This window comes from Pongo pygmaeus, chromosome 4 (assembly GCF_028885625.2).
Source record: "Pongo pygmaeus isolate AG05252 chromosome 4, NHGRI_mPonPyg2-v2.0_pri, whole genome shotgun sequence".
In the NCBI taxonomy this organism is placed as follows: Eukaryota; Metazoa; Chordata; class Mammalia; order Primates; family Hominidae; genus Pongo; species Pongo pygmaeus.
In genome coordinates, this window is record NC_072377.2 from 975927 (window position 1) to 991125 (window position 15199).

General features: G+C 60.6%; 1 protein-coding gene across 2 annotated transcripts in view; it reads left to right on the plus strand.

Annotated features, from left to right (window-relative positions):
- Nucleotides 1-3034: 3034 nt before the first annotated feature.
- Nucleotides 3035-15199, plus strand: part of NKD2 (NKD inhibitor of WNT signaling pathway 2) — a 29062-nt gene continuing 16897 nt past the window's right edge. Inside the window, exons 1-3 of one of the 2 annotated variants that reach the window (XM_054489128.2) lie at nucleotides 3035-3945; nucleotides 4034-4069; nucleotides 4337-4416. In XM_054489128.2, coding sequence (XP_054345103.1) covers nucleotides 3921-3945; nucleotides 4034-4069; nucleotides 4337-4416 — 141 coding nt within the window. In that variant the 5' untranslated portion in view covers nucleotides 3035-3920. The remainder of the gene's footprint in view (nucleotides 3946-4033; nucleotides 4070-4336; nucleotides 4417-15199) is intronic. The other variant, XM_054489126.2, reaches the window with a different exon arrangement.

Below are 15199 nucleotides of genomic sequence, written 5' to 3' on the forward strand. Positions count from 1 at the left end.
GACGCGCATTTTAACCTCCAGGGACGGCTTCGGCCCCGCCCTGCCTTTTGAAAGTGCTGGGAACGGATTTTATCAGCAGGCGAAACTGTCCTCAAAGCTCCGTGGCCCAGAGAAAGGCGGGGCGAGGACGACCGTGGCCCCCGGGCCGGCCCCCTGCAGGCTCAGCCTCGGAGTCCCCCGGACTGGACGGCGCAGGCATCGGGGGTCCAGGCTGCTCCGGCCGCCCCGCTGTGAGCCCGAGCCGCGCTGCAGCCGCTGGTCACGTGTGGGGGTCCCCCGCGTCCTTTCCTCCAGGCCGGCAGTGGGCTGGGGCCGCAAGTGTCCCCGCTTACACTGGCCGTCCCCCAGGGACAAGGACACTTGCCCTGAAAAGCTGCGGCTCCCGCCAGAAGGTCCCAGCTCGGGTTGCCCTGGGCAGACGCAGAGAGAAAGGCGAGGCGGGACGGGCCTGAGGAACCTGGAAGTCCCTGCAGGGCCCCTGGAAGAGGCAGGCAGGGGGCTGCCCCACAGACAGGCCCAGGAGAGGACACGCCGGGCTGGCATCACATGAGGAGAGCGTCCAGCAAACCACACTGGTCCCGAGGCCTCCATGAAAAGTAGATGGGCACCTCACGGCAGCCACCACTGAGGCAGCACCAGGAAGGCGTGGTGGGTGTCCACTGGCCCCTCAGAGGGCAAAGGCATGCACACGCCAGAAGGGAACGTCAAGGGGAGCAAAGAGAACCCCTTCCTCCTGGAAAGGCTGGGGGGACCAGGCCGCCCTGTGATGCAAACATCTCAAGGGGCTCACCCTTGCACTACCCCATGTGGACTTTAACTCCCAATTTGGAAAGTAACGATGTCATCTTCTGTGGTCTCAGGGTCCTAGTGAGTGTGTGAGGATAATAGTGTTACATGTTATGCAAAGGGATTGTGAACTGGCATGGGGGTCAGGTTTGCAGGGCCTGGAGCTGGTGACTCCAGCTCTAGAACAAACCCAGGCGGGCTCTGCCCTACCCAGGAGAGATGGTCATAGGGGGAAGAGTCCAGTGGGCGTAGGGGCCACTTAGGGTTGCCCTTTGAGCTGACAGTGAGGTCCAGATTCAGCTCTGCAGTGCCCCTAACCCCCACTGCGGGATCCACCAGGGGGGAATGCCCTGAGGACACGCGGGAGGTGAGGGTCAGGCATGTCCTGCTGGGTGGGAACTCCGGACCCTCTGGGAAGGAATGGGTGAATCGGCTGCTCTCACCCTCCAGCTCCCACTCAGAGGAGCCCTGGGGGATGCCATTCCTCTGCCTCAGAGGACTCCCAGGACACTGTCTGAGCCCAGTGGCAGGAGGGCACACAGCCCTGATCTGCCAGTCAGCAGGGCTGAGGGTCGAGCTGTGCGCCTCGTGTGCTGGCGGTGTCCTGGGTGGGATGGATGGAGATGGTCTGTACTTTCATGGGTGAATTGTAGGGCACATGAATTGTATGTATCTCAATAAAGCTGCTAAAGAATAAATGTAAAACCTTTGCCTAGTAACTCAGGTTCACTGGAGTGCACGGGGAGTTTCTGCTGTTTGGACTCTGCATGTGCCTAGTTCCAAGTGATAAGGTGAGTGCGAGGGCACAGCAGCCAGTGCAGGCCCAGCCTCATGGGCTCCTCCAGCCTGGGCACACTGTGGGGTGTGGGGTTGGTGCCATGGCCCGCCCCCACCCCCCACCTCCACCTGTCCTCCCAGGACACTTCTTCCCCAGACCTCCTGACGTCTGCATTTAGCAAGGACCAGAGCTCAGTCAGCAGAGGAGTGAAACACAATGGCCCTTCCCCACCTGGCTGGGGCACCTCAGCCAACCTCCCCCAGTGGGACCTTCTCAGGGTCTTGGGAGGAGGGCCAATGCATGTGTGAGGCAAGGCTCCCAGCCACACAGGGGTCACGAGCCCACCAGCAGATCTTCACCCAGGGTGGCTCACCCAGGTCCTCAAGTAGGGGCAGGATTTAGAGGCATGGAAAGGGTTGCAATCCTCAGGCTGTGCTACTTTGCATAACATGTAACACTATTATCCTCACACACTCACTAGGACCCTGAGACCACAGAAGATGGCATTGTTACCTTCCAGATTAGGAGTTAAAGTCCACGTGGGGTAGTGCAAGGGAGAAAGGAGGGGCTGGAAGAGCCTGGGAGGGTGGCCCTGGCCCTGAATCTGGACGCCTGGACGCTATACCCAAAGGCACTCTGAGCCCATCGCAGGCAGGGCCTGGCCGGGTGCAACCCTGCTACCAGGTGCCAGAGCTGTCTGCCTGCAGGAAGTGGCCCCTCCACTAAGGTTCTTCAGAGGATGGTGGGAATGGCTCGCAGGCAAGACTACTCCCAGGAGGGTCCGTGTGCGCTTTTTCATGTGCTCACCCACAGCCCAGGTGTCCGCGGACAGCCAGCAGGGGGGGCTGCTGGGGTGGGAGGCCGGCCTCTGGTTTAACCTTCGGTTTTGCCACTGAGCAGCCTAGGCCTCTGTAAAATCGTGTGATGGCCGCATCTGCCCTGAGGATGTTCTGAGAATGGGAGGCAGTAATTGGAGTGAAAGGGCTTGGCTGGACGTCAGCTCCAGAGGTGCAGGTCAGCACTGGGCAGCCGCGGGGCTGCGCTGCTCAGCTGTGAGACAGGGCTCCAGCCAGGGGAGTGGGAACAGAGAGACCGGATGGGACCTGGGCCAGCTTAGCGGAGGCCTGGCAGGGCCGGAGCTGGGCAAGTGAGGGGTCTCCCACCGCCAGCCTCGGAGCTCCACCTCCAGGGACGGGAGCTGCCCTGGCAGAAGTTGGGGTCACCCACTGAGGTTGGAGACGAGGGCGTGGCAACAGCCCATGGGGAAAATGCTGAGCTAGCTCTTGAAAGGCTGGGGAGATACAATGTATCAATGCAACAGGGCGTGGCAGGGAGGAGATTCCTGGGTAGGGAAGGGAGAAATGTCCCAGAAACAGGAGCAAGTTAGGGTTCCAGGAGGAGGTGAGGGAAGAAGGTTCCTCTGAAGGTAAATAAGGAAGAGAGCCCTGAGGTACCCAGCAGGGTAGGAGGCAGAGAGGGGGTCCAGTGCAGGGTCCTGAGGGACGGGCCTCCAGAGCCAGCTGGAGGAGCTTGAGATGAGGCCAGGGCAGTAGCAGCTGAAGCCACTTAGTTGGACTCGTGGAGGAGGCAGCGCAGGTGGCCAGGCTTGGGGCTCCTGGGAGGCTCCAACACCCTCAAGGCACAGGTCGGAGGAGACCCTGCTCAAACCAAGGACAAAGTGAGGGGGTGCAGGGCCCTTCCAGCCACGGCGGGGGCCAACGCTGGTTTTTCATCAATTTGGAGCGCCAGGAGAGGGCGGGGATCTAGTCCTGCACGGAGACCACCCCCCTTTGGGCTGCCCACACCCCCACCCCCTCTCCAGCAGCCAAGGGAGGCGGATCCTCCCCTTCAAAGGGAGGGGCTCTCAGGCTCCTCTGGAATTGGGGATCCCTTGACCCAGGACGGCCTGGTGAGGGGTCGGAGCTGACTCCCGCCAGGCTCCGCTGCAGCACCTGACCGCCCTCACGGGTGGCCGGGCCGGGTCCTCGTCGCTGGTGGGGCTCCGGGCTGGGGACGGGGGTCGAGGCCGATGCGCTGCGGGCAGCGGCCGCTGGGGGCGCTGCGGGGGCCGCGGTTAAAGCCCCGGCGCGGGCGCACGCGCTCAGAGAGCCGGGCCGCCGTCGCTGCCGCCGCTGTCCCCGCGCCCTGCGCCCGGTGGCCCCCACCTCCGCCCCGCGGCCGCACCTGGCGCCCCCTGGCTCCCCCGGCCCCCGCGCGGCGTGGAGCCATCTTCCCTCACCTCCTACCGGCACCTTAGCTTGCTCCCGGCCCATGCGGCCCCCGCGGGCTCCCGGCCCCGGCTCCAGAACTCAGCCCTGCACCTGAGCGCGGGGCCCGGCGGGGCGCGGCGGCGGCGATGGGGAAACTGCAGTCGAAGCACGGTGAGCCGCGGGCCGGGAGGGCGGGCGGGCGGGCTTGGGGCGGCCTCTCACTGTCGTTTTCCTCTCTCCGCGCCCCGCCGTTCCGCAGCCGCCACCGCCCGCAAGCGGAGAGAGAGCCCGGAAGGTGAGCGGGCGGACAGGCGGGGCGGGGGGCGGTGACCCCGGCCGGGACCCTCAGAGCCAGGAGCCCGCGAGCGTCCTGCCCTGGAGCCAGCGGTGGGGGGGGGGGGCGGGGCCGCGGGTCTCCGGGAGCGCGCGGGACCCCCACGCCTGCTTCTGTGCGGTCTCCAAGCGATGGGGACACAGCGAAGGCGCAGCGCCCGCGAGGCTCACGGCGCGTCTCTTTCCCTCCTCGGTGCGGGTTTCCCGCGCGTCCGCCCCCGGGCCGCAGGAGACAGCTTCGTGGCGTCCGCGTACGCGTGCGGCCGCAAAAGCTCGGAGGAAGCGGAGCGGCGCGCGCGGGACAAGCAGGTAGGCGGCGGGGCGACGGCTGGGGTTGCGCTGCGCACCTGCCCGGGGGCAGGGAGCGGTGTCAGAGCTGTTCCTGGTGCCCGCCCGCGGACAGGCGAGACGTGGGCCGCCATGGCCGCACGAGTGACCGGGGGGCCAGGAGAGCCAGTCCCTCCCCAGCCTCCAGGACGTCTGGGGCTCCCGTGGGGCGAGGCCTTGCTAGTGTCCCATGCTGGGTGGCGGGTAGGGGAATCGGAATTCCTTGTCCTAGGCTGGGGGCGGTGTGGGGGCTCCACGTTTCGGGCTGGAGGAGCTGGGCAAATGGGAGGGGCTGGACCTAGACGTCCCGGGCTGGGGGTCCTGGGGAGCGGGAATGCAGTACGCCGGCTAGAGGAGCTGGAGGAGCTGGAGAAGGGGTGGGAGCTATAGGCCTAGGGCATCACTGGCCATAGCCTCAGTGCTCACTCAGCAAACATGGCCAGAGTCAGAGGCCGCGGTGCCTCCCATCTCTGGGAGAAGTGACCACAGGCCTGCTAGAGGCTCAGGAGACAGAGGGACATCTGCACAGCTGTGGCAAGGCTGCAGAGACTGCAAGGCTGGCTCAGGACCCAGGTGTCCCTGAGGGTGGGTGAGCAAGGTGCTATGTCCAGGAGCAGAGAACTGTCCAGGTCTGGGGTAAATTAGACCTGCATGTTTGCTGAGCGTGAGAAAGCTAACGTTTGATGGTCATCAGTATCAGTGTGAACTGGATCGGGGTAGACAGCCCCACCAGGTGGCCGGGCCCACACTTGCCCCCTGCTTCCTCCCCCACTGTCCCCAGAGGTCCCCAGACATAGAACATGCTGGGTCACGCAATCAGTTTCCTTTTTGGAAAGACATTCTTCTGGCAGTTGATTAAAAAAAGTTCTGGGTGTGTTTGGAGACATTTTCTGCAGCTCTGTCTTGAGAAGGGGCTTAGGTCTGTTTGGAAATTAACATGCAATAGAGTTAGGATTGGTGCTTCCTGAGAGTGACCATCTAACGCCTGTGATGGTGGGAGGCACACGCTGTAAGGTACAGTAACTTGGGTGGTCCTGTGAGCCTCTATCCGGGATAGGGAGACCAGGGTGAGGTCATCCAGTGAGCTGTCCCCGCCCCAATCTGGCTCTCTCTGCCAGTTACATTTGCACAGGGGCTTGCTGGTGAGTGGATGGTGCCACTTAGCAGCTGGGTTCTCCTGGTATGATTAGTCAGTGATGTGAGCACCTGGGGTGGGCAGGCGTTCACCTCTCTCGTGGTCAGGGCTTTGGCCGGCCCCTGTCCATTGGCCCACTGGCCTGGGGCCTTCTCCCTGGGAGGCGCGGCACCATGAACCTTAAAATCCCTGAGTCAGCGCCCTCACCACGAAGTGCAACTCCCAGGGCCATGGGGCGAGGCCCGTGCGCTCTGGAAAATGCAGGTGCTCCCCGTGTGACTACGATGTCAGCGTGAGGGCTGCTCGGGGCGTTTAGACCTGCCACTCTACACTGGGACATTTTCTGTAGAGAATAGCTTGGGGGTTGGGGCTTGCTTGGATTGTTACCTTCTAATTTTGCCGTCATTTCATGAAAGAAAACTTTCTGAGTTAAAATGAACAAACCCGGAATCAAAGGCTGTCCTGCGAATTAAATACATTTCAGCTTTTAGACAAAAGTGCTGCCTTTCTGTATTTTCCGCCTCTGGCCGTGACTCCTGCCACCTGGCATGGAGACCCCAGGGCCCAGGTGCGCCCTCACGTGGCCAAGTGCCCTCCCTGCCACATTGCTGTTCTCTCACCTGGCAGCCGTGCCCCCTGCGACAGATCCTACTGAGGTCTAGGAGAGTCATGGCCACCGCAGCAAAGTGTCCGGCCAAAAATTAGGTGTTGAGTCCAGCGTCCCTCTGGCTCTCACCTTATTCTTTCTTTGTGTTGTCCAGAGCCTCGCCCATCGTCCTTGTCCTCTCAGGTGTTATCCACTGAGAAGGGCCAGTCCTGGGTCACCCAGGGCACCCCTCGTGATGCCTGGCTAGGGCCAGCGAGGGAACTCATTCCTTCCCCTCTCCAAAGTCCACCTCCTGGTTCCATGTGAGGCATCCTGGGTGCCACAGAACGGTGGCAGAGAACCCTGTGGAGATTGGGCGCACTAAGAGCCAAGACCTCCAGCCTGCCCTCTCTCCCCAGCCCCCAAAATAACACAAAGGAGATTGGCAATTATTAATTCCCTGTGAGCAGTGCTGGCTCCTACCTGTGTACGTGTCTGAAAACACCAACAGCAGCACTTTCCCAGACAGGTGTGTCTCTGCACCCCCGTCATGGCTCTCCCTGGCGACTCTGCGGAGCGCCACACTTTGCTTTTGGCGGGACCCGCACGGCTTCATCACCGAGTGTCCCTGAAGGGCCAGGGCCATGGGATTGCTGGTGACGGTGCCATGAAGGTCTGGAGAGTGGATTGTGAGGGATCCAGAGTCCGTGGGGATGTGCATGGGTGAGGAGTGGTGCCATGGTGGCAGTGCACTTGTGTGGCTGTTTTTAAAAGTGGTAGTGACTGCAGGGAGGATGGCTTCAGTCCTGGGAACAGGCTGCCCCTGCACACTCACCCTCACCATCTGGTCTGCGGGACTAGCTTTAATTTCCACAGCGCTCCCTGAGGCTGGCGGAAAACGGTTGTGAAGACAAGAGTCACTGTTAACTGGAATGTTTTTGTGAATAGAGCACAGACTTCCATGAAGTAGTGCTGAGGAAGGTGCGCTGGGGCTAACTCCAGAGGCAGCATTGTAGCAAACACTCGTGACAGACCAGCCAGTGCGTCGAGGAGGCTGTGGCTCTGGCCTGCACAGGGGGCTCTTGCCCACATCTGCGGGAGGCAGCAGGCACGGCTCTGATTGTCCCGTCTAGGGCAGGTCCCAGCTTATAGGATGCACTCGCCAGTTCCACCCCCATGCCACGGCCCTTCTGAGTGTGCCAACATGGTACATGTTTCCTGGAAGGGAGCCAGGAGGACCACAGTCACAAGACCTGCTGGCTCTGTCCAGAGCTGAGCTCCAGGCCAGGGCCCAGGCCTTCACCTGCACTGGCCTCTGGCTTCCAGCAGCAAACTCCATCTGCCCTCGGCATGGCCTTGCTCACAGGAACTGGGCTCAGCCCCACTACATGGCTTGATGCCTTCCGACTGGAGCCAGCCACAGCGCCCTAGAGGCTCATATGCCTGCAGCTGGCCTTCCCCCGGAGGCAGAGGTGGGGCTGCCCCTTCCCTGCCCCTCCTGGCCACCCAGGAGCCAGCGCTCACCTGTCCTCTGTGGGGCCAGAGAGCTGGATGTGGCAGTGGGATGCCCAGTTCTCGGTCAGCGGGAGCAGTTTCTTGTAGAAGATCCTGGGAAGTTCTTCATGGCTTCAAGCACAGTCTGGACACTACTGCATCAACACAGAGATGCAGGGTAGGGGCAAGATACACATTTGCAGGAGAGACACGGGCCAGTGCACGTGCACCCAGAGACAAGGCAGCGTGGACCATACTCTGCTTGGTGCTCGGCCACGTGCCACACAGAAGGAGAGGTTGTGGGTGCCCAGTCCAGCCAGCTCTGCATTTGGGGGTGCAAGCCACTCCAAGATGTCCGGGAGCAGGGGCACCTGGGGATGCCTCCAGCACAGACTCTGAGGGCCAGCCTTCTGTCTTCTGTGACCCGTGTTCCAGGACCTCGTGTCCTCATGGAGCTGAGGCCCATGTGGGGCTTTGCGTCAGAGCCGGCGGCAGCTGCAGTGCATTGTGGCTGCCCTTTGCTTTCTTTTTGGTGTCCTCTGTGTGCCTGGCCCTTGGATACAGGCAGCCGTGTTCCTATCCTGGGATGTGGCCCGGCCATGCGGCGAGGCCAGCACAGACATGCACAGAGGCTCAGGCATAGAGGGAGCCGAAGGGAGTTGCCAGGCCACCTGGCCATCCCCGCTTGTCGTGGGAGGCGTCAAGGTCACCTCTGGGCATGACACCTGATGCCCAGCACCTGAGAGCCATGGGACGGGCTGGACACCATGTATGTAGTTTCTGTGCCAGCCTGGGCCCTGGGGCCACTGAGGGCCGTGTGTGTACCCGAGCTCTCCACCAAGCCGCAGGCATCCCCTGTCCTGCAGCAGGGGCTCTGGTGTGCTGACTGGGAGAGGCTGCTGCCGGTGCCTGGCCATGAGGTTGGGCCAGTGCATCTGTGTTGCCCATGGTGGAGGCCGGAGGGTGGCCAGTGGCATGGTCCTGCCTGCCCGGGTCACTGCACCTGGACAGTGCAGGTGTGCGTTTTCAATGTTGGCCCCTGCGTCTGTGAATTGCGCTGTGAAGTGCATCCTGAGAAGCCCTGCACATGGACCAGGCAGGTGTCTGGATGGAGGTCCTGGAGCACAGCGCGTCCCTGCCACAGGGCCTTGGGCTGGAGCTGGGGGTTTCACAGATGAGGCCATCTGGGGCAGCTGTCACCCCTGGACTTCCAAAACAGCTTCCTAAAGCTAAAACTGCCCATTTTGCTGCTGAATGAGCTGAAGTTTTAGATTTCTGCAGGTGAAAGAAGACAGGTGGCTGCACCCTGTTCTCCTCAGTGGGCTGAACCACCACGGGAAGCCTGGTGCTGCTCCGTCCTCCTTCCTTCCTACTTGTGGCTGAGTAATTTGAATTCCTTTGAGGTTTTCATCTTGTTTTGGCTGAAGAGCTTACATCTTTCCTTTTCTTAAAAGACCCAGGCTGGTTTGCAGTCCTTGGAAACCAATCATCAGCCCTGCAGCTTCGGGCTGCCATATGCCTGCTTTAGGGGGTTCCGGGTCCATCAGACACACATGTGACTCCTGGGAGCTGCGGGAACTGTGGCTGGTGCTGGCTGAGGCAGTTGTGCCAGAAAGGGCAGGGCCGTCTCGAGTACCCATCCACGAGTGCCCTTCGGTGCACTGGGCCCCTGCTGTGCGTGCCTCTCGTGTGAGCAGCAAGGTGATGGCGAGATGGGAAGTGCGATTTCATCTGCCTTGTAGGAGTGGCTGGCTCTCCTTTGCCCCTGGGTGACCACCGCTTGTTCAGAGCTGGCTGGAGCAGGCAGTAAGTCCACGGCTGCCCCAGGTCCAGGCCCTGACTGGGGGAAACACGCACCTTGCCACTGTCCTATCTAGGCTAGGGTTGGGGGTTCGGCTGTTTCTATTTCTCAGGAAGCCAGGAGTCTGGGCCAAGGGCTCCTGTTCTCCACCCCCGCTTTGCAGCCAAGGGATACCCACCTGGTCGGCCCCGACAGAGGCTGTGAACGAAGTCCTGGTCAAACACCATAGTTGGGAGCCACTATATGGCCGTTTTACGTGTGGCTCCCTCGCCAGCACCAGGTTTCTGTCATCCCATCGTTAGCAGAGGTGGCTTGCAGGGTGACTTGACAGCCTCTGGACCCGGCTCTGGACCCGGTGCTGCCACTCACAGCCTGGCCACATCCCTCATGCCTGGGCTGCCTGCTTCCCCTTGTGGTCCTGCGAGGAAAGACAAAAGGGACAGCTCCACGCTCCGAAAGGCCAGACAGCGAGGGCCACCTGGAGAGCAGCCAGGTGTGGCCGGGCCCCTTCCTGGCCTTTTGCCCCAAGTGCAGGGGTGCTGCAAGCCAGAGGTGTGCGTGAGGCCGTGAGCTTGTGCCAAGATGCTGTGGGCCTGACCCTTGCTGCACAGTCATCTGAGCTGTCAGCAAGCTCTCACTGGTTGGCAGTGCCCACAGCCTCCCTGGTGTGGCCAGGTGTGGTGGGAGCAGAGGCCAGTGGTGGGAGTGGGGTCCATCGTCCTTCCTATAGAGAAGAAGCCTCTGGCCTCTCGGCTGCTGTTCTTGAGTTGGCAGAGCCACACTTTACGGAAGCAGTAGTTCTTGAGGCCAGACACACCTTAATTTGGAGTTGCCCAGCCTACCCCAGAATTTGTGGACAGCTACCTGCCAAGTCACTGGGTCCGTGGAGCTCTGAAGGCTGAGCCCTGTATCCTTCCTGCAGGGCTCTCAGACAGATGCCTGCATCAGAAACTCCCTGGGTTATGACGAAAGGCCTATGACACCCCTAGGGAGTTGGGGAAGCCTCAGGAGCATCAGGAAGCAGGAGGAAGCAGGATCCCCTGCTGGGGTGAGGTCAGCATTTAGGGGCGGTCCCGCCCGCACATGCTGCTGCCAGCATTTCAGGGTGGGCTGCTCCCAGCAGGACTGCGGATCGGCCTGTCCATGTGCGGAACCCGAGGGGGCCTGTGATGCGTCCTGGGGCACTCACGCTGGAGGGCTCCTGTGGCTCCGTCCTCTCACAGGTCTTACCAGCCGTGGCCCCTCTCCTGTTGGACTTGCCTTCCTGAACATGGGGAGGGGTCCCGAGCCCAAGACCCCTAATCAGTTCCAAGGGTTCCAGAGCTTTCAGTCCCTGCCACCTTCTGAGCCGTCGTCTGTCACAGATCATGACTGTCAGCTGTCCCTGGAGGTACGGAAGGAGCCCTTCCCATGGGGCTGCTGGGTTAACGCCGGAACCATGGGGAGCAGAAGGCGCGGTGTGTGAGAGGGGTCTGCCCAGGTAGCAGGATCCCCCCACACACCGGACACTCCCCAGCGTGGGGCGGAGCTCGTGGTGCTGGCCTGGAGGGACACACGGTGCTGACCTGGGTCAGCACTGCTGCTCTGGCTGCCGCCTCTGGGCTGTGAAGCCTGGATGTGCTGGGACAGGAGCATTGCAGAGACCCCAATCCGTTCTCATGGCGAGCTGCACCCATGCTAGCTGATGGGAGCTTTAATCTGTTTCATGTTGGCAAATACTTGGCAGGGCACCCTTTGGCAGCCTTTCACGCTGGCGTGAAACAAATTGGGTCTGTTTGATCCTGTCCTGCGCAGAGCTGGAATTAACTGGTGGTGATGGCCAGCCCTCGGCAGCTGGAGGGGGAGGGTTTGTTTTCCTTTTGTTCTGCAGAATTTTCCAAGGAAATCGTAAATAGTTTTGCGCACCAAAATCAGAGAAGCTAAAAAGCATGAAATATTGTAATACAAACATTCAAATTGGAGATTATTTTAATGATAAGTGTCTTGGCGGATTTGGACTGAGAGCCTTGCTGGAGGCCGATGGAAATGGGGGGGTCCCTCCTTGCTGTCTCCGGTGAGATTCCATGGCACTCATGTCGGTAGCTGGCAGGACCCTCCAGGGCTCCCACCTGCCCTTAAGGCCGTGGTCCTGCGTGGACATACTTCTAGGATGAGGCCTCTCACATCCGCTAAGAGGGACGTGACAAGAGCTACAGCTGTTTTTGGATAACAGAGCCTACCCCATCCTCCTTCCCACAAAGGATAACAGAGCCGACCCCACCCTCGTTTCCCCAAAGGATAACAGAGCTGACCTCATCCTCGTTCCCACAAAGGATAACAGAGCCGACCCTATCCTGCTTCTCACCAGGACCTGCCTGGACATGGTGCAAAGCTGCTGCCCCTGGTGGCCTCCCTGCTGCCCCGGGGACGTGGGTAGCCTGGCCTTCTGTGGCTGGCGTCTGGGCCTCAGCGTCACCCCACGTCCCTCTGCCCACCATCACCGCCTGCTCTCTAGGCTGCCCAGGTGCACCCAGCTCAGCTGTCCCGAGGGCCCCGCCAGGCCAATGGCCAGGTCTGTGTGCCCTGCACCCTTCAGGGCAGCCACTCATGCCTGAGACCAGCCAACCCCAGACAGAGCTGGAGCAGGGGCCATTTCAGTGGCTCTGATTTTGCTCCTGAGGGCTGTAGTGTAACACGAAAGAACGTTGCTATAGGCTTCCGGCCGTGGGATTCCGGGCTGTCTTTGCCTTGTGCTGCTGGACAGAGCAGGACCTGCATCTCTGTTTGTTACAGGCTTGTCCTGGGCACCCCCTCAAAAGAAGGAAACAAAAACAGAAGGGCTGAGTCCCGGAGCCAGGATCCCAAACCAGAAGTCCCTCCCAGAGCCCGCACCCCCACCACCGGGCCGCCCTGCTGCCCCGGGGCCTGAGCTGCTCTCTGGATGCTGGGAGAACTGGACAGTGGTTGCTGGAAGGCAGGCCTGGAGGGCTCTGGGTGCTGGGGTGCGGGTGAGGCCGGGCATGGGTGCAGGGCCTGTGGTGCTGGGGTGTGAGAGAGGCCGGGCTGGGGTGGAGGGCCTGTGGTGCTGGGGTGTGGGACAGGCCAGGCGGCAGTGGGGGCTGCCACTTGATGTGGGCATCAGGACAGTGTGTGGTGAGGAGGCATGGAGGAAGCGTGGCCCCCCAGAGGCTTCCAGACTGGGCGGCCAGTGCAAAGGCCCTGAGGCAGGAGTAGGCCTGGAAGATGGGACGATAGCAGGCAAGGGCTGCGGGAGACACAGCGGAGGAAGAAGAATGGTGGCCCCCGCCCATCTCCCTCTGCCTAGAAGGAGCCACGGGCACAGCCTACAGGTGTGCACTGGTCTCTGTGCTGTGGGAGGCCAGACCTGGTGTCTGTGAGGAGCACCACAGCTGCAGACCTGCCAGATGACCCTCCGGGTGACACTTTGGGGTGGAGGACCCCCAGCCACCCTGCGAGCCACGTTCTTCAGGCTCCAAGCCCCGTCTTCCCATCTGTGGAGCAGGTGCAGCCACTAGCAGGGGCTTCTGGCCCTTCCTCTCCTCCTATTGATTTGTTGAAAGTGATTTAGGTTTTCTGTAAAACAAAGTGGACACGGGCCTGGGGAAGGTGCTTGCGGGTATTTCATGAGCTTTTCCAGGCCTAAGACACGTTTTAGGCAGCAGCGGGCTCACGTGTGTTGGGAGAGACTGGTCACAGGGTGACTCGGGGGCTTGCGCTCAGACGGGCCCCCTTGTCCCTAGGGTGACAGGGAGAGGTGGCAAGAACTGGCAGCTGCCCACAGGCTGAGCCGAGCCCAGCAGAAAGGCCCAAGGCCGGAGCACAGAGGTGGCCTGGATGCTTTTGGCCCTGCCAGGCCTTGCTTGGAGGCATCTTGTGTGTGAGGGGAGCCCTGTCCATGCCAACCACCTGGCTGTGCCCAGGGGAAGCCGCCCCAGAGGCCCATTCTCGGGGTCTGTTTGCCTGTCGTGGGGAGAATGTGGCGCAAGCTGGGCCCACAGGGAGGAACATCCTTGGCCTCCGAAAGGGCAGAGAGCACCATCCCTGCTTTGGGGCATCTTGGGGAGCAGCAGGTGGGGACCTCTGTCCACAGCGCAGTCTGGGAGACTCAGAGCCCTGTTGGTGAGTCCTGGGTCAAAGGGCATAGCGACCAGGCCAGAGCGTCGACTTCCCGCTGTCCCCGTGGCGGGGCTGTGATTGGCTCTAGCTCTAGTGACTGGGGCAGTGGTCCTGGCTGCCTGCACCTCCCCTGCCAATTATACCCCCTGTCGGCGCCCCCCGTGCCGGCTCCTCCTCTTTTGCGTTTGGAGTGACCCTAAGACGTGCTGCAAGGGTGGCTTTGTGTGTGGCTCAGAGCTCATCCCGAGAACCCTGCAGCCTCTGGGCCTTGGGTCCGGTGCCCTTCCTGAGACGAGATTGTGTGTCCCGTAACAAAGATGCGCGTGGTCTCCTCTGAACGCTTTTTACCTCTCACGCGTGGGTTCTCACCGCCCTGCCCTGAGAGTGGGCTGTGGCTTGTGTGGACGGCACCTGCCAGGCATAACCCCTGTCCCCTAGAGCCCTCTGCAGCCTCGGCCAATAGCAAAGCCGCAGGTGGGCACCAGGCCCTCCTTTCATCTCATGGAGCCCCTCGCCAGCCACAGCAGGGCCCACATGGAGGTTCTGAGATTGTCGTGTACAGGGCATGCAATGGGGGCACTTTAGAGAAAGAAAAGGCCTTGATTACTTGTTTGAGTAGTTGTCCTCAGGGTCTGGAGCTGTAATCAAATATAAGCCCCTCAACCAGCATTTTCCGCTGTTTCTCTCTGGTAAGGACATTGATGTTGCATGTTCACATATGGTGTCTTCCAAATTAGAAAAAAGAAAACCCTGAAACGCAGCAGGGTTCTTTCCAGCTTTGGAATTAATCTTCCTTTGAAATAGGAAACATGAGGCTTTAATGTGAATGAAAGAAAACAAAAACATCTGGTGGGTTTTTCCCGGGGAAGAATTCAGATAGGAGGGAAGTGGATTCGGGTCTGCTTTCAATCCGGTGGAATTCAGCCTCCTCTGAGTGGGGTGGTCGAGGGTGCAGCAGTTCAGAAGTTCAGGGCCCAAGTCGTGGTTTTATTTTGTGTGTTCTGCGGCCTGGATGGTAAGCTGAGGGTGGCAGCTGAATTTGGAAGGTTTTCCTTTTTCTGTGACATTGGGGATCGTTAGCTCTGAAGACAAAGACAGTAGCAGGCGTGACTGGGAGAAGAAAATTAGACCTGCAGATGAGTTGTGAAATGGTTGTCTAACATTTTAGTGTCAACAGTTCAGGATGCTGAGAGTCGATGGCAGGGAATAAAGTTTCAGCAGAGTTTATGATCACGCCTCTTATTATCTGGGCCGAGGTACACACATGTATATGTAGGTTGTATGTATGATGTGTTCACATATGTGAGTACACATGTGTATACATACATAGATACAGGTTACACACACATGTACGTAGGTCTGTATTTAATACCTGAGCTGAAAACATTTCATTTCAAGGCACCCGCTGTCCACCCCCCGGCCCCTGGTCGCCCTGCTCAGCCTCAGCCACACCTGGCTGATGATGGAGACTCTGGGAGGGCTGTGGGTTCCCATTCCTGAGCCTAGGTGTGGGCCCAGTGGCGCTCACGGCTTCCCCCTCCCGTCCGCGTCGGTTAATGTGGGTGAAGTGCTCCCTGAGTCCCTCTCTCCAAGCGTGGGGAGAGGGAAGCTTGGCTGCCTGGTCGTAAAGCCA